This window comes from Topomyia yanbarensis, chromosome 3 (genome assembly GCF_030247195.1).
Source record: "Topomyia yanbarensis strain Yona2022 chromosome 3, ASM3024719v1, whole genome shotgun sequence".
In the NCBI taxonomy this organism is placed as follows: Eukaryota; Metazoa; Arthropoda; class Insecta; order Diptera; family Culicidae; genus Topomyia; species Topomyia yanbarensis.
Genome location: NC_080672.1, coordinates 340,496,621 through 340,521,517, shown reverse-complemented (window position 1 = coordinate 340,521,517; position 24,897 = coordinate 340,496,621). Strand labels below are relative to the sequence as shown.

The following is a 24,897-nucleotide window of genomic DNA, read 5'->3' as shown; positions in this document are numbered from 1 at the left end:
GCAGACGGAAGATTATCCTTTTGTGCGACAAATAAAAATATTTTCATTATTCTTTTTAGTGTGTGTTAGCAGACTCAATATCAGTCTGCACGCATCATCACTGCCAGCACTGCTCACTACCACAGACATCAGCTGCGGAATGCACCACCTTCGCAATCCGGCTTGATAGCCAATACACTCACGCAACAAGTGACAGGTAGGCTGCTGTCATACCGAGTGTCACACGCGTGAGTAAAAATAGTTATTTTCTACCGAGTTTTCTTAAACCTAGTGAATTCATATTGAATTAAAAGATATATACTAAACTAAAACTAAACTAAGTTACCTAAAGCATCTATAACGGTAAGAACTGATATACATACGTAATGCATAAATTTAAACCTAAAACTAAACCTAATTCCTATTAGCAAGTTATTCCAAGCACCGATATCCAGAATCCATGTTTGCGAAACATTACAAAGTGGATCATTAATTAGCATTGGATATTAGTTGGTAAGTCGGAAGACATTATTATCTAAAAATAGGACAGTGATATTGTAGCAAATATACATTAATTGCCCAACTTCAGGCATCACAGGAAGGAGAGGAAGATCTACCGTCAGGTACCGGATTACCGTCGGTGTAGTATAAACAGTAAACGTAAGTGTAACGGAATTATTCTTGCATATAAAACTAACTCATATTATACTGTAGGAAATTTGTAATCCTCCTAATAATAAATATTGGATTCACAAATACGGATTTCTTTCTTCGTTCTGTTGGTGCGCAACAGGTTGACCTAATTTGAATTTGGGGTGGACCAATTTCAGAAGTGTGGTTGGTAAAGCGGGCGATGCAGGCGTGAACGGTTTATGCTTGCACCATCCATGAAGACAGTCGCCTAAATGTAGATAATGACACGACTGACTGAGGGTTCTTCAAGACTGCAAAAATATGACTACGCTTATATCGATCAGCTAAACTGAAGTATTTTTTTACAAAATCTGTTAAATCCTTTAAAAAATTTCTATCAATTTAATAGAAGCAAATAGAAGAAATCAAAATTGACTGTATTTATTTTTTTTTCTGTTCTATTCTTGGGATTATCAACGCTAGCCATTATATGAAGAATAAAATTATTCTCTTATTACATCCATTGATAGAGCTCCACTTTATACATTTAACCTTAATGCATCTCAAAAAATGTTAGCTACCAGCTCAGTTCATCCCGTTTGGTTAGAAACGGCATTAGTTCAACAATATTGAAAGATATTGATGTTCCTCCAAACGCCATAATATAGGCTCATTTATTACATGTTCCCATTGTTGCGGTTCTGAGTTAAGCTGATCTAGATCAGTTCAAACACAAACCGCCGTGAATAGCAGAATCCATATCTTACCTGACAGCTCCATCCGAGAACGAGAAAAGAAAAACAAATCAGCTGCAAACGACAGGAGTGAAAAAAATTAAGCAGTGAAAATTTGATCGACGGTGGGAAAAAATGAATTTATCAATGTAAAAAAGCATCGAATTGTCGCGAAATTATGTGCAATAGTAAGCTCCTGTTGTAGTGAACAGTTTCTACTAGTTTTTTGCTGTAAAAATCGATACATTTGGCGTGAAAGTTGGTGTTTAATTGGATGCGTTGCAAGTGATTTTCCTCCCCATAATCGCTGTGTGAAACATTTCCCTGATGCATTCTTGCCTCTCTGTTCGTTCCTTTTGTGCTGCTGTTGATTGAACAATATCCCCTCTTCTGTTTATGTGGGAGGATGCACGGTTGGAATCAAAACAAAAACAATTTCACGCTACCAGCGGTAATGCACAAATCTTAATGCTGCTTTGCTAATTCCGCTAATAACTGCGGACGTAATTTAGCTGCGGACGCATTGAATTAAGGGCACTTGATTCAATTAGAAGAAATAACAGGGTAGGCTTGCTTCGTTGCTGGTTGGAACGGAAATCAGGAATAATGTTCGGAAGGACGGAAACCAAGAAAGACAGCTTTCTGGAACAAACCAAAGCCGCTCGGGAGGAAAGGGCCAACGAGCGAGCAATTGAGGAGAAGAAAGACAAGTCGATTGTTCTGTTGCAGAAGAACATCCGTGGTTGGTTGGCTAGAACTAAATTTCGCCGGTTGATTTTGTAAGTTGTTAATTTTAACCATTCGAACGCAGAGTACTAATTGATTGTATTTTTAGAAATGAATTTGATAAGCTATTACCACCAGGTACAAACCCTGCCAAAGACATCGAGCTCAAACCATGCATGCAGATCTACCGTGCGGCATCGCACTTCTTGTTGCAATGGAATTCAAGCTCACTAGCGAAAGCAGATAATTTGCAGCGCCTGGAGCGTCTTTGTCGCTATCTGATTGCTAGTCTGGAGTCGGATTCCCCCAAAACTAGCTACGTCGGTGTAGCGTTAAACAAAGAGTACAGTCTCGCTTGGATACGGCACATTAAAAAGCTACTGTACCGTTGCTGCTTGGCAGTGGAACAGCTCCGGCCTGAATGTCACAGCGATAGCATATCATTGGCCTTATATCTGCACACGTTAGTTGCGTTTACCTCGATCAACAGCTGGGTACTGTTGAGAAACAAATCGCTAGCCGGACTGAAACCAGGTATGCTCCAGCTGTGCAGTAACATCATGGGAGATTTGGTTCAGAAAGGCTTCTATCTAAACTTAAGAAACGTTCTCGTGAGGGGAACCTGTCGAACTGTAATAACACTAAAACCCATCTCCCTAACGGCCATCATGACGCTGGCAGTTAGACCACTGATTTCAAGTAATTTTAGCGAAAATCTTATGTCTCAGTTTCTGGTGCAGGTTCTTTCTGTGCCGGGCATAATTTTCCAACTGGAGCAATTTACCCAAGAGTGTCTTACTAATTTGCAATCACACCATATCCTGGAAAGATCCTTGGACCTCCTTAGCACCGGTGCTTCCATGAAGTATGTGCTGAACACACTACAGAACAGCCTTCTCCTCTCACTCCTCTCGAACATCGTCCATCTGTACTATCTGGAACCGCAGGAAAATGCTTGCAAACTTGCCTATCCTACGTTCACATTTGTGGCGACCAAACTGCTGAATGGCATCCTCACAGGCGTCGGACAATCCGGTGGAACTTGTTCCCAGTGGCACGAACTGCTCGGGTGGTTCACTCCCGGAAAGGAACGGCTGCAGAACGAAAATCTTCCACTGATCAAAAAACAAATCCATCTGCTGTGGAACCATCGGCTGGTGAAGCTGCTACTTGGGGACAACCTGAAAGAACTGGCCGTGGGATATGAGGCTATCGAGTATACGATCCCTAGTGGGAATAGCACGGGAAATTTGCTGAAACGAGCTTTGACCTTTGAGCGAGGTTTAGCCAAAGGGCCGAGTGAAAAGAAAACCAGTAAAAACTATCGGAAGATTGGTTGCACGGAAGTTTCGCGTGTTGCGCTCACCTGTGCGGTGTATCAGGCGGCTCTCAGTGCCCTGTCGCAGCTGAGGCTGGATATTTTGTCAGGTATTTTTGTTATTTGAATTAGGAGAAAATTTGGGAATAATGTTCGTTGGTTTTAAAAACCGCTGAACATTTTTCATTTTAGGTCTATGTTACAACGACACCGTTCTGCATGATCTGTGGCTATTATTGGGTTCACTAGGTCCTACGTGCGGAATGAAAGGCTTCATCGAATTGCTGCAGGTCAATCAAGTGAACTACGAACCTCCACTTTTGCTGTTGTCGCTATTTTGCGATTGCATGACCCACTACGTCACGTGAGTTGTTGAATTTGTTAATCCTAATTTAGTATTCATGACCAACTACTCTTCTTATAGAATTCTGGACGATCTAGAAATGTACGAACAGCAGAATCCGTTTACGCTAAACGATTACATCGCGTTATCGCACTTCCTCAACACCTTCCTGTACCGGACGATTCAGGATCAGATATTCGACATTAAAACCGTCACCAGTGCACCGCTGTTTGTATCGACACACACGCTACTCCTCTGTCTGTATCGTCGCGACTGTCGTCGACCGTTCGCTCCTCAAAATCACTGGCTAATTCGAGACATTCGACCGTCGCACTTTCTAACGGATCTGGAAAAGGGCAAAAAGCACACCCAGATTCTGCTGCAAAAGATGCCGCACATAATCCCGCACGAGGATCGGGTGCAGTTGTTTAGAAAATTTGTACAAAATGAAAAGGCTGTTCTGGGATTAACGGAATCGGCATGTGCGTCCCCCAGTTCGGCGCTGGTTACGGTACATCGGGATCGGATAGTCGAGGACGGGTATCGGCAGCTGGCTGCTTTGCCTCCTCATGCCTTGAAAGGCGTTATCCGGGTTAGGTTCGTCAACCAGCAGGGGCTGGATGAAGCCGGTATCGATCAGGACGGAGTGTTCAAGGAATTTCTGGAAGAAACAATCAAACGTGTGTTCGATCCTTCGTTAAACCTTTTCAAAACTACCACCGAACAACGGTTGTATCCCTCGCCGACGTCTCACATGCAGGAAAATCATCTACAGCTGTTTGAGTTCGTCGGACGAATGCTGGGAAAAGCAGTGTACGAAGGTATAGTAGTGGATGTTCCGTTCGCATCGTTTTTCCTGTCGCAGGTTCTGGGTCAGACGCAGCAGGCCCTGTACAGTTGCATGGATGAGCTGCCATCGCTCGATGAGGAACTGTACCGTAATTTGACTTTTATCAAGCACGACAAAAGTGATGTGGCTGATTTGGAGCTGACGTTCAGCGTTGATGAGGATATGATGGGAAGGATTGTAACGCATGAGCTGTACCCGGGTGGAAAGGCACGGGGAGTGAACAACGATAATAAGTGAGTGGACTGCAGGCTGGGGTGCATTGCTAGTGTGTGGGTGACTAATGAAGTTATTTCTTTTAGGATCAACTATATCCACTACATGGCATACTTCCGAATGCACACGCAGATACGAGATCAAACTGCCGCTTTCATACGCGGTTTTAGGTGCATAGTTAATCCCGATTGGTTGGCTTTGTTTTCGACACCTGAGGTAAATATTAGTTAGGCTCTGTCCGAGACATGTTAGGGCGAACTGTCAGGCTCATAATGTGTGCGCCCGGAGACATGTTGACTCATATCAGTTAATTACAAATGGAATAAGGGTTGAGATTCTTTAAATGCAGTATCTTTCGAATCCGGTAGATCTTGTATTTTTATAGTGCGGTCTTATTGTTTTGCCCATACTAATTGGCTAATACAGTGCTTTTCATAACGATAAAACCACCTATAAAATTCAAGATGCAAAGGAGATATATAATTCTATGATTATTTCTTTAATAGTAGATGAAATTAAATGACATTAAGAATATAAGCTCAAGAAATCATTTATTTCATTGCAGAACAGATCGGATACAGCATTTTTTAAAAAAAAAAAAAGGTTTTTCAAAATGATACGACCACTTGCAGTTTTTCGTGGATCATATGATTAAATCAACCAACAAGAATTATTTAATAGTCTGTTACACCACCAGAACGGTTTATAGTCTGAAAGGTACGATTTGGCATACTAAGGATCAATCTCTGCAGTGTTGGCAACTCAATTTCTTCCCACGACTGGACAATAGCAGATTTTAGTTCTTGGGGTGTTGAAAATTGACGATTATTTGCGTAAATTCGTCGGACCATTATGCCCCAGAGGTTCTCAATGGGATTTAAGTCCGGTGAACAAGCAGGCCAATCCAGAACATCAATTTTTTCTGACGTCAACCACGCCAATGTCTCAGCGCTTTTGTGTATACTGGCGTCATCCTGCTGAAAAATAAGCTTTGCCTTGCGTCTTCTTCGAATCACTGGTAGCAGACTGGCTCTAAGTACATTAATGTAATCAGAGCTTTTCATTTTGTGTGAAGCAAATTGGATTTCCAGCTTTCCAGATGCACAAAACGCACCCCAGACCATCACTGATCCACCCCCGAAATTTCTCTTTGAAAAAAATCGTGGTTCCTTTCGCAAATCGCGCCAATAGCCATTGAAGCCATCCGGCCCGTCCAAGTTGAACCTTTTCTCGTCCGAAAAAATCACCTGCGAGAGTTTTACACAAAATTCAATAACTTGGTCTTACCTTTTTCCAGTCTTGGGACATCTTCCTACGCGCAAATTCTAGCCGAGCTTCCTTGTGTCGAGGTAGTAATCGTGGAGCGCTATTCATTTTTGCTCGCAGTATGTTTGGCGAACGTTTCAATGCTCTCCAAACGGTCGAAACTGAAGCATTCAATTGAATTTCAGTCCGAATTTGTGAGCAGCTCATCGTCGAATTCGATGCTCTACTCGCAATTTGACGCGTATCTCTTTCCGACAGTTTCTTTTTTCGTCCTGGACTCTTTCTTACCATACATTGCAGGATTTTCGAGAAAATTCAACACTGCACAATGACTACGTCCAATTTCTCGTGCAATTTTCCGGATCGCCCATCCTGCCTTCCTGAAGGCCAGAGTTTGTCCTTGCTCCTGTTGATTCAGACTTTTTTGCTTACCCATAGTATTAAAATACTGTTAAATAAATAATATAATTCGTTGTCATTGAATTCAAGAAAAACTGAACAAGGATATCTAGTAGAGTGGGACATGGTTATATGAAAAAAATAAAATTTCGCTCCGAGTTACTTTTTGGGTCCCATTTAGCTCCCAGAACAACTCTGCAAATTTTTAGTTCGGTCGGTGAAACTATATTTTTGCGCCCATGGTTTTAAGTTTACATGGGATTTCGTATGGGGAAATCTACTTTTGGAAAATAATTCTTTCAAGAGTCGCCCGTTATCTCCTAAAAATAAATAGATGACTGATTTTTATAGGAAATTTGTCAAGGAAACAAAGTCTAGAAGACCACGAAACGATCTGATGCTTGTGGAAAAAGTTATTAAGCAAAAACCGATTGATGCCCTGATGATTGATGAAAATTTCACTTTTCATAGCATCACTGCTGCTGACGGTCGAATAATATACAAAATTTTTAACGTTCTCTTATGTACAAAAGAAACCTCAATTTATCCCCCAAAACCCTTGCGAAGTGGCCAAACAGCATAGATAAATGATTTAAACACATTAAGAGAAGATCAAAACAAAATTGCATATAATTGGACAGCCAACAGCAGTGGTGCTAGAAAAAATGAATATTTTATCAATCGTCAGAGCATCAATCGGTTTCTGCTTAATAAATTTTTTCTCAAGCGTCAGATCGTTTCGTGATTTTCGAAACTTTGTTTCTTTGTTAAATTTCCCATAAAAGCCACATAACGATTTATATTTAAGAAGCAATTAGCGACTTCCGGAGGAATTATTTTGTGAAAGTTAGTTTTTCCATACAAAATCCCATGTAAACTTTAAACAGTGGGCGCAAAAATATAGTTTCAACGATCAAGCTAAGAATTTGCACAGTTGTTGTAGGACCCAAATGGTACCTGAAGTGGTCGTATATTTATGAAAAGCAACAGCTACTCACTTTTGCCTCTACGTCGCGTGTCAACAAATATATCTTTTTTGAGTCTTTTGCTTGTATTTGTGTTATTATTCATCGGTTGTCATCATTCATTTAGAGTGGCTCCACTAGAGTCACGCGAAAATAAAAAAATCAAGGGTGGTTTTATTATTATGAAAAGCACTGTAGGCTACATAAAACCATTGAAGAGCTCGATAGTTAAACTGAAATCAAGTTCCTATCACTAGTTTGCATAGGCTTAGCCTTGAGGACCGTTCCCTGCACATTTATTATCCCTTTTTCAGTTACAGCGACTCATTTCCGGCGACACAGCCCCGTTGGATTTAAAAGATCTGCGAAAACATACCCAGTACTATGGAGGCTTCCACGACGGTCACCGCGTTGTCGGATGGCTGTGGGATATTCTTGCCAAAGATTTCACCGAGGATGAGAAAAAACTGTTTCTCAAGGTAAACCATACCGCCGTTTCGTAAATTACTCTTCCGCGCTTGCCAGCGTTATTTTTTAATTTTTATAATTTTCCTCCACCAGTTCGTCACAAGCTGCTCCAAACCACCCTTGCTGGGATTTGCCCACCTGGAACCTCCGTTTTCGATTCGCTGCGTTGAGGTTGGCGACGATGAAGACATTGGCGACACGGTAGGATCGGTGATCCGTGGATTTTTTACTATTCGCAAAAAGGACCCGCTGAATCGGTTGCCAACCTCGTCCACCTGTTTCAACCTGCTGAAGTTACCGAACTATCAGAAGAAAAGTATGCTTCGGGACAAGCTACGCTACGCTATATCCAGCAACACCGGGTTCGAGCTATCCTGAATTGTGTTCGGTCGAACAGACGGAGATTGCATCATGCGTACTTTTGTATCCTGTGTTGGTATCCCAAGATGGAACGGATGTTATTTATCATATTTTCTACTGGAAACAAATGGAAAGCTACGCGAAAGAATAGCGTACCCCAACAGTGAAAGCTGCACCAATCCAGTGAGATAAACTCTATCACAATTTCATATACATATTTAACTGCGGGCTCTGAAGCATCAGTGGAAGAACAGAAAACATATTTAGAGAACTATATACGAGAAAATATGATGTATTAACTGTGATAGTAAGAGTTAATTTAAGTCACACACACATATAGAAGAGATTATTTCCTATATTTTAGGCCTCAAAATATCTTCCGTAGCCCATGAAAGATTAAAATGCCACCCAGCTTGCTTGTGGTTATGTTAGACTGACATAACAAACGAACAAACATGCGGTTCACGTTTTATTTCCTATCTTTTCGACTATGTCTATTCGTGACGGGGATCCCAGCGATCATACACATTCAATACGCGTACTATTCGGTGTTAAGTGTAGCGCTTTACAGCATCGCCAAAATGCAAATTCTAGTTTAGGCTAGCTGGATTGATTTGGTTAGGTCTAGATTTATGTGACGATCAATTCAGTGTAAGTGTTAAATAGCATGGCGTTCGTTAATAGGCAGGTAAATTTGTTGTAAGGAAAACTTCCGAAGTTGAAACTTTGAATAAAGCTTATTCATAATAACCATTTTTCAACTCTATACCGATGCTGATTCCATGAACCATTTAGCTCCTGTTTCCGTGAGTCATTCACCTTCCAGCCTTATCGCGATCTACTCGAATTATCGTCGGCGGTGAACTCACCCGTACTGCGACTGAGAGTTTCCCGATGCAAAAATTTCTCCTGACACCGACGCCTGCTTCCTTGAGCCATTTAGCTCCCACCTTGATCGAGATCTAGTCGGATATTTTCGGGCGGTGAACTGCCCTACTCCGACTAAGAGTTGTCCTGACAGCGGAATTTCTCTCGGTAGCAATTTCTGTTTTGTGAGCCAATTAGCTCCTATTTTAGTCGGATTCGGCGGTAGGTTTCTCCCGATACAGATGATCGTTTTCGTAAGCCATTTAGCTCCCCGCTTCGTTCCGAACTAGTCCCCAGCGGTGAACCTAGCATACTCAACGGGCCAGCCAGTAGGTTCTGAGGTTTGTCCAGCGATTCCGAATGGAGCGTAGCTTCCGGTTCACTAGCGGCCCAACGACGCACTGTTAGCTATTGGACGCCATCTACTCGCTCCAATCTCCGGCAGTGGATCTAGCGTACTTACGAGTAAGAAGTCGCGGTCAGTCCACCGATTTCAGTGAAGCCTGACGTCCGGTTCACTTTCGCCCGACGACCCGAAACCGGTGCAACGTCGCGTACTACTCAACTGGTCCCCGGCGTGGATCTAATGTACACCAACGAAGAGTTCTCCGGCGGCGGAATTTCTCGCTAAACCCGATTTGTGTTTTCACGGCGGCTTTCTAGCCGACTGTGCTACTTTGTTAGTCCCTTCGCCACTTTATCTGCAGCTTGGGGAGTATATTCGTGTCCACCCTGTTGGCAGAATCCCAGATATGCTCGTTGGGGCACATCTCTTCGACGATATTGTCTACTGTCACACCAGGGATACCCCTTCGAACTTCTTCCAACCTAGGGTATTCGAAGACCACGTGTTCCGGTATCTCTTGCCGTTCGCGCACTCCAAGGAATGACGAAACATGTCCAAACCGATGTAGGTACTTCCGGAAGCATCCGCGCACCCACACCAACACATTTGGGATGAGTCGGTGGATCTACCTTCCTTTGTCATCGTTGTCCCACTCTTGCTGCCAACGAGTCCGCATTTACCTATCTCCTTACATTTCGTGTATTCCTCCGCTGGTAGCATTCCGCGTATTCAGCCAGATGGGAATCATCCCTCATTTACACATACCACCTCCGACGATATCGTTCTGTTCTCGCTCGCGACACGAACAGCCATTAGGTGGAACTACAGACACTTTATACCCAGACTTTCGGAGACAAAAACTTGCAACAATGAATGTAAACTGGCGTCACGGGAGATCCCATAAGCTTTGCATGGGTTTCCTCCAATACTTCCCCTCATCAATCCCTAATAAAGGGCGAACACGAAATTATTGCGACACCGAAAATGTCATGCCAATTTTCTTATAATGTTTAAACATTCAAACCAAAATTTTAGGGTAGTTTTATACATATATTTACTTCAAAAATCAAAAGAAAAGTTAATCGATGGAGCCTTGAGTGTAAAATTGAACGCATTTTCGCTTGATGCCCTCCATCAAAGTCTTTACAGTGTCATCCGGTACCAGTTTCTCAGTTTTTTCTCCATTTTCTTAACATGTCCTTCCCGTCTTTGACTGTCTTCTTGCTCTTCCGAAGTTCCCGCTTTATCATTGCCCAGTACTGCTCCACGGGGCACAGCTCCGGACAGTTTGGCGGATTCATGTCCTTTGGAACAACATGGACAGAATTGGTCTCATACCACTCCAGGACACTTAGAATAGTGGCATGATGCCAAATCTGGCCAAAATAACGGAGCTTCGTCGTGCTGCTGCAAGAACGGCAAAAGGCGCTTCTCGAGGCACTCAGATTTGTAGATCTCGTCATTTACTGTGCCCTTTGTCACGAAAGGCTCACTCCTCAGTCCACAAGAGCAGATGGCCTGCCAAATGAGATATTTGGAGGAACTTCGACATTTTCTTCTTCTTAAATGTGTCATCCATATAGAACTTGCTCTTGCCGGCGAAAAACTCCAACCCCAGAATTTGCTTAAAATCGGCTTTTATATACGTTTTGTCGTCCATCACATAACAGCCATATTTTATCAGCATCTTCTCGTAGAGCTTCCGTGTCCGAGTTTTAGCCGTCGATTGTTGCCGCTCATCGCGGTTTGGGAAATTCTGTACCTTGTATGTATGTAGTCCAGCTCCCTTCTTTGCATTCTGGACGTAGCTCTGCGACATGCCGATCTTTTTAGCCAAATCACGGCTTGAGACGTTGGGATTTGCTTTAATCATCCGCTTCACCTTTCCCTCCGTCTTTTTGTTCTCCGGTCCCGGTTTTCTTCCAGCTCCTTTGCCGTGGTCCAACGTCAACCGCTCCTGGAACCGCTTCAACACTCTGGAGACGGTTAGATCAACGACACGACCTGAAACTTCATGAAATCTTTTGAATAAAAAGTGTCCGGGTCATTTACCGCCAGTTACCAGTTCATTGAGTCGCCCCTCGATGCGACCAAAAAATAATTTCTTCAGCAACACTTCTTTGTTTGTTTAATTTTCTGTTGCTGTATAGCAACCATATTATGTTTACAACATTAACTCCGTAAAATTGGAAAAAAAAATAATTTCTTGGGGACACAAATCCTCTGAACGAGCTACCACCCGACCTGAATCAGCGAGAATATCCCGAATATAATTACGGACTCACACATGAGGCAAACGGTAAGTTCTGAATTTTGGCTATGTTGTATTTTTGGTTTAATTTGGGTGCATTTTCAGGTTTACTTTTTCGTAACTGGTTTAGATAAACGCGATAAATATTATTTCGCCAAGCTGGTGCTTACAGGGATACTAAATCAATGCAGGAAGCCGAAGACGATGATCTGCGATCACCAATTGATTTTGCCTTGTGGAAAAGTAGCACTATCTAGACATTCACAGTGATTCGCATCAAGACACGAGTTGGTGCAGACAACGTTTGTATCATCTGCACTGACGTACACTATCTGTGGTGAAATGGAACGAAGCAATGCAATGCTACGAACTGACTGGCCTTGTGAACAAAGGTAAGCATCTAATACATCTCAATGACAACATATCATCCTTTTTTCGCCACATTACAGGATAATCTGAAGCAGCTTTATTTAGGGAGTTTTCCGTATCATTAAGAAATCAGGAAAAATAGAATATTGATTAGGAATAGTTTATTTTCTCTTAAGTATCCAGTACCGTGATGTGATTAGCTTTATTAAACCTGAATTGAACCTTTAGTAATAGCTAAATTAATTGAATAATTAATTATAATAATTAATAGGTAAATGGATAGATAAACCGCAGTTGTTGTTATAAGAATCTAACCAAAATATTTGATTATGTTGAACAATTTAATCGCTGATCCCTTCTAGAACCATTCCAAAAATACAAATTCATTGATGCTGAAATGGCCAAGATGATCAAAAGTTCATCGAATCAAGCTGCGTAATTGATGAAGCCCCTTTCATCAATCTTCGCTCATACTCCTTGTCAATATCACCGTCAACAAGGAGCATCAGACGAAAGAAAATTGAACGAACAACGTCAATGCAGCTGTGTATGAAGGCCATCAAATGTAGTAATCACAACATGAAGGGTGGTTTCAGGTCGGGCTCTGAAAACGACTACGATTTCTTTTATTTTTTACTAGGTTAGTGAAAATGTTATCCTAACTGATACTAATGGAATCACAGCTCTTGGGTCTGACCTTCAAAAGATTGAATTTGGAATAGCCAATAGAATTGCGTTGATCATCGCTGCCTTACCAACGATACGACCAGCCACTTGATGAAACAGTACGTTTTTGGCTCGTTTCATTCAAGTTAATGAAGTCGCGACAGTTCTTGTATTGTAGATAAATGGAGCAACTGAACAACCCAACGCGAGTGTTTTGCGCTACAAACATAAAATAAATTTCCTGGAATAAGCGTCCGTTAACGTGCAAAGTATACAGCTTCGCAACAGCCGTCCAACAAGTACTCTCTTGGATGACTAAAATTCTATATAGCTTCGCCTTTTCCGTACTTTTTCATAATACCTCTCAAACGCATAGCTGAGGCATCACTGAGGATTCTGACACGTATAGCCATAGACCAGCATAAAAATGGCACCAAGAATTCAATTTGTCCCGGTTATCTCGGATTGAAAAAAAGTTAAAACTCAACCTAAGTTTCTTCTTGTAAATTTCAATCAGGACTGAAGAGATTCTGGTTTAAAGCCGTAGCAATGAATTCCATGAACTTCCTCAGGATCCCAGTTAAGTTCAGCTGGCTCGTTCTAGTTCGTATTCCGACTCCATTGACACAACCGATTAGTTAGAATCGATTGTATCACTGGAGCGGAAATGCTAACTAGAACCAGCCAGAATTCCGGCTCATTTCCGGCTGAACTTTATCAAGAAACAGGATAAATTATATTTTTATAATTTTAAATATTTTTATATGTATAGTTTATCAAAAGAATTACCATAACTTTATTGAATAAAATAATGTTAGAAACATTTCACCTTCGCTAAGACCCGTTCCTCAATCCTTCTGGATAAGTCAAACACTGTCCTCGAGTACAGAATCTGTGGTCGATTATTTGTCTGACTCTATTTGCTGTCTGTATGATGTGCCAAGGTGCAGCGGAAAAGTTACAGACATATTACATTGCATATTAGTTTCGCGAATAAAGTAAATAAATAAGTGTATCTACATGAAGAATATATGTATGTATATCCGTATATCTATATAGATTTGTACTGAAATTCATTTTCTTATTCTCAGAACGAAATTCACCTTCGTTTTATGCGAGTTTGCTGCATACGATTAACATAGACTAAAAGAAAATTAGCACGTGTCTAGCCAACAACGCCTGTTAACCCTCCAGCACTTGCGCCGTTGTAGTGCAACACTTTCAAAAACTCTACCGAAGTTTTCGTTCAGCACCAGCGGCTGCTCATTCGGGGAGCCATTCGCGCGAGTGCCGGAGGGTTAAGAAGGTTTGTTCCAGTACACCGGGAAACTAGAAGTCTTCCGGAACAAACATTGAGAAAACTGTTTTTGTATGCACTATTCCTTTTCTCATTTTGCTTTATATTGATGTTTTCTCTAATTCTTTTAACTCCAGAGGTTCCGGAAGCAAATTGGGATTGGAACTGCTGGTTGAATAACGAGTCAACCATGCTGTATACTTCTTTAAGCTCATTACTTCAAGGTTCAAAGGTAATGTAGTTGAACGGATTGTAGGAATCAACCAGCCCGTCTATAAAGACCGTAACTACCAGTTAAAGAAAACTGAGCTGTTTATCAATTTTCTTAACAGCGTGTAGTCTGAAAGAAAAATCAAGTTATTTTTAAAAAGAAACTACCTTATTTAATTTAACGTTTAATATACATGAAACACAATGGACATAGACCAACGAAGTGTTTTCCAACGGGTGGCTGATTTTGACTTATCAAAACAAAACGGATCACAAGGGCCATCAAACTGAAAACCGCCGGAAGCTTTGGTCGTAGAATTCTCAATAAATAATTTTATTTAAAAAGATAGCAAAATAGAATATTGATAAGAAAGAAAATCTGTTGTTATTTTCTCCTGCGTAACCAGGGATAACAACAGTAACCAAAGGAAACCAACGTCAGGTTCATCAGTGCTGCTGGTTTCAAGCATTTTCTGACTAAGTATCAAATTTGACAGTACCAGTTACCTGAATCACTGAGGGGTAGTCATATTTCTGATACACTGCCGGTACGACAGGTCAGGAAATTCCAAGTGTTTGGAAAGAATTTGTTCTCTCGACTCGCGTTGGTTCACCTTCATTTTTGTTGAATCGAAAAACACGACTTCGAGCTTGACAGCATGTAAACAATACACATCAATGAGAAAGTGTGCAAAATTTGGTTGATTTTTACCCAATGGTAAAAAAGTTATGCCCTGTTGAATGTGTCGCAATAATTTCGTGTACGCCCTTTACTCATTTGGCTGCACTTTTTGACTTCACTAGTCTGTGTATAAATTGTCTGTAGGTAAAACGTGTTTGTCAACTTCGCCCGGTTCCACTTTGAGTTCACGCCGGTGCGCCACACGTCAGTATTGAGGATGACACTCGCCAGGAAACGTCTCATATTCCATCCTGCTTCTCCGATGTTCGGCATGATCCTTGCCAATATGTTAGTTGTGCTGGCAACCTTCTCGCATACGTAGTCGACATGGCTGTTGAAATTTAACCGATCGTTGACTATCACACCCAGGTGCTACAGCGCGCGCTTGGATGGAATTGTGTGTCCGCCGAAGCTGATCACGACGCGCAGGATATTTTCCGGTTGCTGTCCACCACTACCTTCGTCTTGTAGTGAGCCAACTGCAACTTGACATCAGCCATCCAGAGGCGTCATTATGGAACCATTTCGAATCGACTTTTTCATACAAGCTTGCATACAATAAACCTTTCGTTTCGAGATGCGTAATGCCACCCCAGGTTCCCACGACGCTTATTTTCTCTGCCGTCAACATCAACATCTTTAGACTCCGTTGTACATTATATTCCAGTTCAGAGTGTTGAGCCCCGCATGAAGACCTGAGGTACTCCCACCGTGACCCTAATCGCCCTCTGTTCCATGTTTGTCTCGTAGACTAGTACTCGGTTCTGAAAGTAGCTTTTCAGAACCTTGCACAAATAGTTCGGGACCCACATTCTGTGCAGCGCTACGGTGATGGATGGCCAAGAGCATCCAGCAGGCATCTTCTGGTGGCTTCTCTGGTTTTGGCAGCATCACCAGCTTCTGGATCTATCCGGGAAGTAGCCTTCTTCCAGGCATTTCTGTAGAACTACCCTGAATATGTCCGAAAACGCCAGGATCACTGTAGCAGGTCGACTTACTAAGAATTATCTCGCGTTTTATAGCAGCCCTAGCCACCCGAAATGTCACCTTACACTCTTCTCTGACTGCCTCGGATCTTGCTGTCTGAACGCGTCTTCTGGCTTTTAGGCACGGAGGATTCTGAACCTTTCGCCGCTGGTTCCATTTTCTCGGCATTATTGCGTCACACACCCTCGCTATTGTTGCCAACTGCTCATCGGCATTCGAAATTGAAGCAAGGCTATCAGCACGAATTGCTTCCACAAAAAGGTCGATGATGGATTTCCGGCCGTCGTTACGTAATGCGCTAGCGGAACTTTCGGTCAGCCTGCTACCCCACACTACGACGCAAGCGTTAAAATTTCCACCTATAACAACCAATTTTCGTCCAACGAACGAATCGGTTAGTGCGTCCAGCATCCGATTGTACTGCTCTGGTAGAGCATAACAGATCCATACGAATACGCCGTTGATAACGAAGCAGTTGTGAGTGCTAATCACTACTTCTTGGACAGGGAAACCACCCATCACTTGGATTGCCGCCATCCCGGCACTATTCAGTTACCGTTATCGGAAGGAATACGATAAGGCTCTTGAATACTTTCAACCTCGCACTTCGTTTCTGTTGTTGACTACCACAACAGTTGCTGTGCAATGTCGAAATGATTGAGATTAAGTTGGGTGATCTCCCTCATTATTGGCCTGTCTTCGCCTTTTTGTACTCTGGGTATAAGAAGCTTCCCGTCATTTGGTCCTTTCCGCCCTCATTTGTGCAGAGCATGTGCTTCGGTTGATTTATGGAGTCTCTAGCAATGTCTCTCTTCTCCCTACATTTTCTGCACAGATCAGATCTGTCTGGGCCTCTACTATTTCTTGCCTGATGGCCGAAATCCAAGCACTCGAAACACTAGCTCTAGGGATCAATCGTAACGAGTATGCCCACCATCCGACATTGACCCTACATGTCGACATAAGTTAACTGCGGTTCGTGATAAAAGTACACCTTCCTCAACTTGATTGACATCTGCTCTTTCTCCAGATTACATTGCTCCATTGGCGTGCTTCAAACTTCGTCTTCCGTTCCAGATTCCTGTACACTTGAAAAAGATTCACTGCTTACTGAAAAAGCTCGACGACTAGAGTGTCTTCCCTATACCGCAACCGAAAGTATTTCTTCTTTCCCAACGTCTACAAGAGTTCAGATTCACCATCTCAGTAGAAAAGTGCATTATTCTCCAGATGTACTGCCAAAGGCGGGTGCTAAGTTCAAATGGTCGCCCGAATGCGACCGTACATTTAAACGCAGAAAAATTTATCATATTTAAACCAAAAATATCACTTTAACCAACAAAATTATTAATTTCACAATATTTTTTTATTAGAAAAACAATGTATTTTTGCTTTCAATAAAAACATTTTTAATTTTAATAATTTTCTTTTATTTTCAATAAAAAAAATTATTTGAAAGCAAAACAATAAACTTTTTTATTGAAACAATAAATAAATTTTAGTGAATTCAATAAATAAATTTATTGTCTCCCGACCAATAATTTTATTTATTGAATTTATTTGATAGGTTCAAGGAAATCCTCCCTTCTGATCTACTTAAGACACATTACAATCCTTTTCTGGACATATTCGTCTCCGCCGATTGGTCTCGGAGCGACCATCAGCTATCGCTTCCCAGAAAGATCAGTAAACTGCCCATATTCGCAAGTCAGTCCCATGATCGATGGGATTCCCTATCTGCATGGGACTGACTTCCGATTATAGGCAGTAAAAGTCGTGTAGCACTAGAACCCGCCAAACGCACCTACAATCAGATCGATCGAGAAAGACTTGCGATTATATTTACAATAACTAAGTTCGATCGAATGATATTCGTTCCATATGCAACCGGATCATGCACCGCTTCTGCGCCTATTCGGCTCAATTAAGTGAACATTGCAAACCGTTTATAATACAGTCGTGATACGCTGGTTAGACGCTTTTTAGTTGGACCTCCGCTAGTTGGACCATTGTCCAACTAAAAAGCATCTGAATGTCAAAATGTTATGTCAAATTTACTTTGACAAACAATCTGACAATTATTAGAGATGTGATTAGATGCAATTACTCTACTAACGTCTCCTTTGGAGAGTTTTTGACATCTGTCAGTCGGACCCACTAACGAATCAAATTCGTTAGTTGAACAGAGATGTGCGAATCACGACTGTACTGGCCTCTCACGTTGCTCATGTACGAGATCCTCGAGTATGTGGCCGCAGACAAGTTTCAACACGCCCACATCCTGTCTCGGCTAATCAACCGCCATTTGATTGAATGCCATCAGGTCAGTAATATTCATATTCTTTGGAATTTTACCTTTCAGTTTTAGAACAGTGCAAAACTGCATTCACACAGATTCAGTCTTCAGCAAAGTTTACCGGTTCATCCAAGAAGGTTTCGCCAAAAGCACTGCCTGTCAACATAGATCGTGAGCTACTACGGTTTTTAATCAAAGCGATTCTCTCACGATCGTACAAGGTGTCGTGAACCGAACTTGACTGTCCCTGTGTGTCATCCAAAACACCTAGGTCGGACTGAGAATCTGATCCCAAGCGCATCCGTTTCGGTAGCTGGTTTGTCGCATCCCGACCGCCGTCCATGGGTCGCTGCTTGCTCGCAGTACCCCGAGAGTCCTCTAGGGGTGGCCGCATCCAACTGCCCTCAGTTGCTGGACGTATCCACTCAGGCTGCTTGCACGTCACTAGGCGCTAAGACTACTAAATACGTGCGAGCGTGTCCACATTGTGCTGCAGTTGCCAAGTCACCTGCACATGTCCTTCCGGTACCGTGACCGAAATCATTACGGCTGTGAAGCGTGTGCATGTCGATTACGCCGGACCCATCGACAGAGAATACTTTCTGCTGGTCGTCGATTCTTACTCTAGGTAGCTAGAAATTTTGCAGACGCGCCGGATCACAAACCCCGTAACGATAAGCATCCTTCGTAGTTTGTTTCAATCCATCAATGTAGAATTCATGTAGTTTTGCACCGAACACGGCATCGATCACGTTACCACTGCACCGCTCCACTCACAATCAAACCCACACTACTTTTACAGTAAACGACAAGGTACGATTGTTACGGCATTTAATTAGCAAGGGACTGGAAGATGAAGTATATTTTTCAATATTAATAGCCATAGTACTCTAGGGAGAGCAAGGAGTTGAAGGGAGAAAGTTTAGAAAAGCGTGGAAGGATCATATGTGCAAGCTTAGAGTTTACCGGCGATTTAACGATTTGTCTGCTACCGTAGGAGTCAAGATCTTTTGGCATTAGAAATGCACAGCCAGTACAGATTTCTATTAAAACCAGACAACAAGTCTAGTGCGCATTGCTGTATACCATGAACGCAAGTGCATTTAATAAAGTACAACAGACATATTTCATTTAACACTTTCATTAATTATTTTGATTGCAGTCAAAATATGAAGATATTTTCAATACGGCGCACTCAAATCCGCTGGTGCCAATTCTAGAGGCAGATCACTTGTGATGCATTTTAAAAAATCAACAAACTCAAATGCATTTTCTTGCCATCAAAATAGAAATTTAGAATATACTTTGCGTTGCGTGTAAGACGCCAAAGCCCTCCTAGAAACTAGCTCTACATCCAACAAAACGTCAAACGAAGTGGATCTGCGTAAGGCGTTTGTTGAACAGAGTTGTCTGCGAGGGAGTGCAAAATTGATTAAAAAATTGATGGACATTGAATGCATTTTTTCAAATTTGGTGTATTGTCGCGCTTATAATAAAATCTCACATTGCGGGCGTCTGAAAGGCGCATCAAATATAGCCGCAGTTGCTCCGCAAGCAGATTTTAGTGGAGCTTTATTTTTCTGCTAGCTGTGTGCTTCTCGAAAGCTTCAAGGAAAAAGCTATATATAAATTTATATAGGCGGCTGTCATGCGCCTATCTCAATTGAGCTTTCATATAATCGCATATCGAGCGATTATCCTGCAAGGCACAATACATTTCTTGAGCGCAGGAGCGGATACAGAAAAAAAACCTATTTTAATCCACCTAGCGGTGCAATTGTGCCTTTCTCAATCATGAATCACGAGAATGTGTGCGTTGTTTATATTCATTAAAAGCTTTTAAATGCATATATTACATTTTATTATTGTACATCACATGACAACTATATACAGGAAAAAAAATCATTAATCGAGTTCTAAAATTTTGAAAAAGAAAAAACAGCCACGGTAATATTGAACTGAAAAAACCTATTTTAATCCACCTAGCGGTGCAATTGTGCCTTTCTCAATCATGAATCACGAGAATGTGTGCGTTGTTTATATTCATTAAAAGCTTTTAAATGCATATATTACATTTTATTATTGTACATCACATGACAACTATACACAGGAAAATAAATCATTAATCGAGTTCTAAAATTTTGAAAAAGAAAAAACAGCCACGGTAATATTGAACTGAAAAAAAGGTGCGAAATCGGCAAAGTCCCAAAAAGTCAATTTTTATAAAAAAAAATTTTTCGAGATAACATAAAATCTCGACGTTTCATGCATTTTAAAGATGTTTGGCATCAAAAATACGAATTCGATTTCTGAAATTTCATGGGGTCCCCCCTTTGAAAAAAAAATGAGTTCCGGCTTATATGGGAATTTCATGTGTGACCGGACGGTTCAGTCTATATTTCCGAAACCATACAAGCGATCCGTGCGAAATTTTACAGACATCTGTAAGGATAATATAGCTATCATTTGGGACTAAGTTTGTGAAAATCGGCCCAACCATTTCCGAGAAACTGATATGAGTTTGCTAGTTATGAAAGATGGCCGCTTTTCCCGGGCACTTCCGGAACCGTCTATGGTGGTCAATGTAGTCAACGAAAGTTTGTTTGGCCGTCGGTGACCTAGAACTGCAAAGTTAAGTTATTTGAGAGACATTTTGGCGAAATTTTTACCTTTTTTGCTTCCATCGGGGTATCGGTTTGAATCACATTTTGCTATGTGATCGCACGCCACAACCTGTAACTCCGGAACCGGAAGTCGGTTGGGGATAAAATTTAACAGCCATTTACGGGGACGCAACATCTTTCATTTGAGACTAAGTTTGGTTGATTCGGTCTAGCCACCTCCGAGAAACCGATGTGACTGTTAGTCTGATTTGGATACTTCCGCCGGGGCTTCCGGAACCGATGATGGTGGCCAATGTGACCAAAGAGACTTTGAATGGCTGTTAATGACCTAGTACTACAAATCGAAGCAGTTGTGGTCACATTTTGGAAAATTTTTCACCATTATACATTCATTGCAGAATTTATTAAAATCGACATTTTCTGCGTGATCGTACTCATCACCCTGTAATTCCGGAACCGGAAGTCGGATCCATTAGAAATTCAATAGCAGCCTATGGGAACGTTGCAGATTTGGGACTAAGTTTGTAAAAATCGGTTCATCCATCTCTGAGAAAAGTGAGTGAGATTGTGTTCGCGTACACACACACAGACGCACATACACACACACATACATACATACACACATACATACACACAGACATTTGCCGAACTCGACGAACTGAATCGAATGGTATATGTCACTCGGCCCTCCGGGCCTCCGTTAAAAAGTCGGTTTTCAGAGCAATTGCAATACCTTTCTATTGAGAAAGGCAAAAAGGTGCGAAATCGGCAAAGTCCCAAAAAGTCGATCTTTATAAAAAAAAAAATTTTCGAGATAACATAAAATCTCGACGTTTCATGCATTTTAAAGATGTTTGGCATCAAAAATACGAATTCGATTTCTGAAATTTCATGAGGTCCCCCCTTTGAAAAAAAATTTGAGTTCCGGCTTATATGGGAATTTCATATGTGACCGGACGGTTTAGTCTATATTTCCGGAACCATATAAGCGATCCGTACGAAATTTTATAGACATCTATGGGGATATTATAGCTATCATTTGGGACTAAGTTTGTGAAAATTGGCCCAACCATTTCCGGGAAACTGATGTGAGTTCGTAAATTTTGAAAGATGGCCGCTTTTCCCGGGCACTTCCGGAACCGTCTATGGTGGTTAATGTAGTCAACGAAAGTTTGGTTGGCCGTCGGTGACCTAGAACAGCAAATTTAAGTTGTTTGAGAGACATTTTAGCGAAATTTTTACCTTTTTTGCTTTCATCGGAGTATCGGTTTGAATCACAATTTGCTATGTGATCGCACGCCACAACCTGTAACTCCGGAACCGGAAGTCGGATCGGGATGAAATTAAATAGCCAGTTACGGGGACGCAATACCTTTCATTTGAGGCCAAGTTTAGTCGAACCGGTCTAGCCATCTCCGAGAAATCGATGTGACTGTTATTCTGAATTTAGATACTTCCGCCGGGGCTTCCGGAACCGAGGATGGTGGCCAATGTGGCCAAATAGACTTTGAATGGATGTTAGTGACCTAATACTACAAATCGAAGCAGTTGTGGTCAAATTTTGGAAAAATTTTCACCTTTATACATTCATTGCAGAATTTATTAAAATCGACATTTTCTGCGTGTTCGTACTTATCACCCTGTAATTCCGGAACCGGAAGTCGGATCCATTATAAATTCAATAGCAGCCTATGGGAACGTTGCACCTTTCATTTGAGACTAAGTTTGTCAAAATCGGTTCAGCCATCTCTGAGAAAAATGAGTGACATTTTTGGTCACATACACACACACATACACACACACATACATACATACACACATACATACACACACACAGACATTTGCCGAACTCGACGAACTGAATCGAATGGTATATGTCACTCGGCCCTCCGGGCCTCCGTTAAAAAGTCGGTTTTCAGAGCAATTGCAATACCTTTCTATTGAGAAAGGCAAAAATCGGGTGGGGTCTGAAATTTCGATTTTAAAATGAACGTTGTACAATTTGTAACACGTAAAAACCTTATTTAATGAATATAAGTTTTGCTGGTCAAATTAGGTTTGGAATGATTTTGAGTTTAAAACTAATAAAAACTTGAATCTAATTTAAAATTTCTTAACAAGTGAAAAAATTTCGGAGGGGGTCCGGACCCCCAGGACCCTCCCTCTGGATCCGCCACTGCTTGAGCGATCTGCCCCTAGTTCCGATCTACCGATCCCTCGATTTTTATTAACTCCAGTAAAACATGTCTATTCCAAAACAAATGGGACACCAGCAAAATATGTTTATGAATAAAATATGGGTGACAGAAAAAAAAATAAACATGCAATAGACCTTTCTCGTCAAAAAATTTTATATGATAGGATGCTTCCTTTGTTATCTCCAATTCGTTACTGCCTATTGCCGCGATGATTTGGTACCTCTAACTATTGAAAAAATCAAAAATAGTGCAAGTTGCTCATTTAACCCCATATTCTGAATACCAATCTTGCCTTGTTTCCTCGTATTTTTACACCATTTGGAAGAATTTCCTGTGGGGAATACTAAAAGGATGCCAGATCTGCATATATATTAGTAAATCTGCAGATTTTGCATTTTCACTGCAGATCTTTTGCAAATTACAAATATTTAGCAGAACAAAGCCTATGCCAGCCAATTTATATACCAGTCTTCAACATTTTTGATCATTTAAAATATATAATACTACATTTGTATGTCAAATTCATTGAAGATTTTTGTGGCAATCAGCAGACTTTTATATTTTTACTGCAGGCTATTGTTTAAATAGACCTGGCATCACTGATGCTGAATGATTCATTCATATACCTGTCAAAAACATAGAGCATTGTATGAAAATGTATAACCTCACTTTTCTGACAGTTCAGTGTGCTTGTTTATCTAAGACTTGTTTACATGGACTTTTAAAATTTACATTACTTGAATACTTTCGATGCTCTTTGAAAGAATATCAAATCAAGAGGGATGAGGATTGGAACAATGGGAATCTGGTTCATACATTGACCAATAGGCGCTAGATGTAAAACCCGGTGGCATCTGAATCGCAAGATCAAGCATTGGGCTATAAAACGATTGCTTTCTGGATGATGGATCAGGATTTGTACACTTTTGATTGTTTGCTCGTGGATTAAGTCCTAACAAGATGATCCGATTGATTACAAATTTTTAGGTGGTGAAGTTTACCTGAACTTTGTAGGTAACGAATTCGGTCGATGATAAGTTGTTGAAATGATTTTGATCGTTCAATGCCCATATCGGAGAACGTTTCCATTGGTCAGAGTGCCTACCAGCGTATGATAGCTGCAAACATGAGGACAACAAGGTTATCGCTTTCGAATGGAACAATTATTTATTGTTCGTGTTCAAGTTCCATTACAGCAAAAGTTTCGTCGATTATCGCATTATCGTTGATTTAACCGGCAAATGCAAAACAGTGCTCAGCACTGACGATAAGGAGTAAGAAGGATTTGATAGGAGTGGTAAGAATGCAGAACATTATACATTCTGGAAGAATATCAGGGAGGAGAAATTATATGTAAATATATATTATATCCCGAGTTGCAATCATTTTGGCACCGAAATAAAGCTATCTGCAACTGCTGTCTTGTTCAAAGTGGCAGGAAATAACTAGGAAGCGAATGATAAATTTCATAGTCAATTTATTAACTTTTTCGGAAGGATAAGTAATTAGTATGTTGTGAATATATATGTGTCGTCGGTGCCATGTTTTATGGTGATACCGGATGGAACCACTGGTCAGCAGACCGTCCTTGTCGTACTGGTCATAGATGCGACGTTTTTTCTCATCTGATAGCACTTGACATGCTTCGGAAATCTGTCTTAACGCTCTCTACTTAGCGCAGGATACGCGAAACCGCTCCTAGCTTTTGAAAGAAAATTCCTAACTGCTGCTACTCTATCAGTCTCTCTCTCGACTGAGGACTACAATTTCGGTCGATTAAATTATGCTATGAAAATTGTACTTCCTTAAATTTCATCTAACGAGATCAATTCATTATGAGGAATTTCGCT

General features: G+C 41.2%; 1 protein-coding gene and 1 long non-coding RNA gene across 2 annotated transcripts; both read left to right on the top strand.

Moving 5' to 3' along the window:
* The first annotated feature begins 203 nt into the window (after positions 1 to 203).
* Positions 204 to 1,019, top strand: LOC131689647 (uncharacterized). Its single transcript, XR_009305438.1, has 4 exons — positions 204 to 342; positions 408 to 492; positions 569 to 639; positions 694 to 1,019. It is a non-coding gene; the product is annotated as an uncharacterized LOC131689647 (long non-coding RNA).
* A 385-nt stretch (positions 1,020 to 1,404) lies between these two features.
* LOC131689646 (ubiquitin-protein ligase E3B) lies at positions 1,405 to 9,004 on the top strand. Its single transcript, XM_058974885.1, has 8 exons — positions 1,405 to 1,797; positions 1,859 to 2,125; positions 2,182 to 3,500; positions 3,583 to 3,754; positions 3,815 to 4,816; positions 4,883 to 5,012; positions 7,741 to 7,905; positions 7,988 to 9,004. The coding sequence occupies exons 2-8, from the start codon at positions 1,953 to 1,955 to the stop codon at positions 8,270 to 8,272; spliced, it is 3,246 nt and encodes a 1,081-aa protein (XP_058830868.1). The 5' UTR covers positions 1,405 to 1,797; positions 1,859 to 1,952; the 3' UTR covers positions 8,273 to 9,004.
* The last annotated feature ends 15,893 nt before the right edge of the window (positions 9,005 to 24,897 follow it).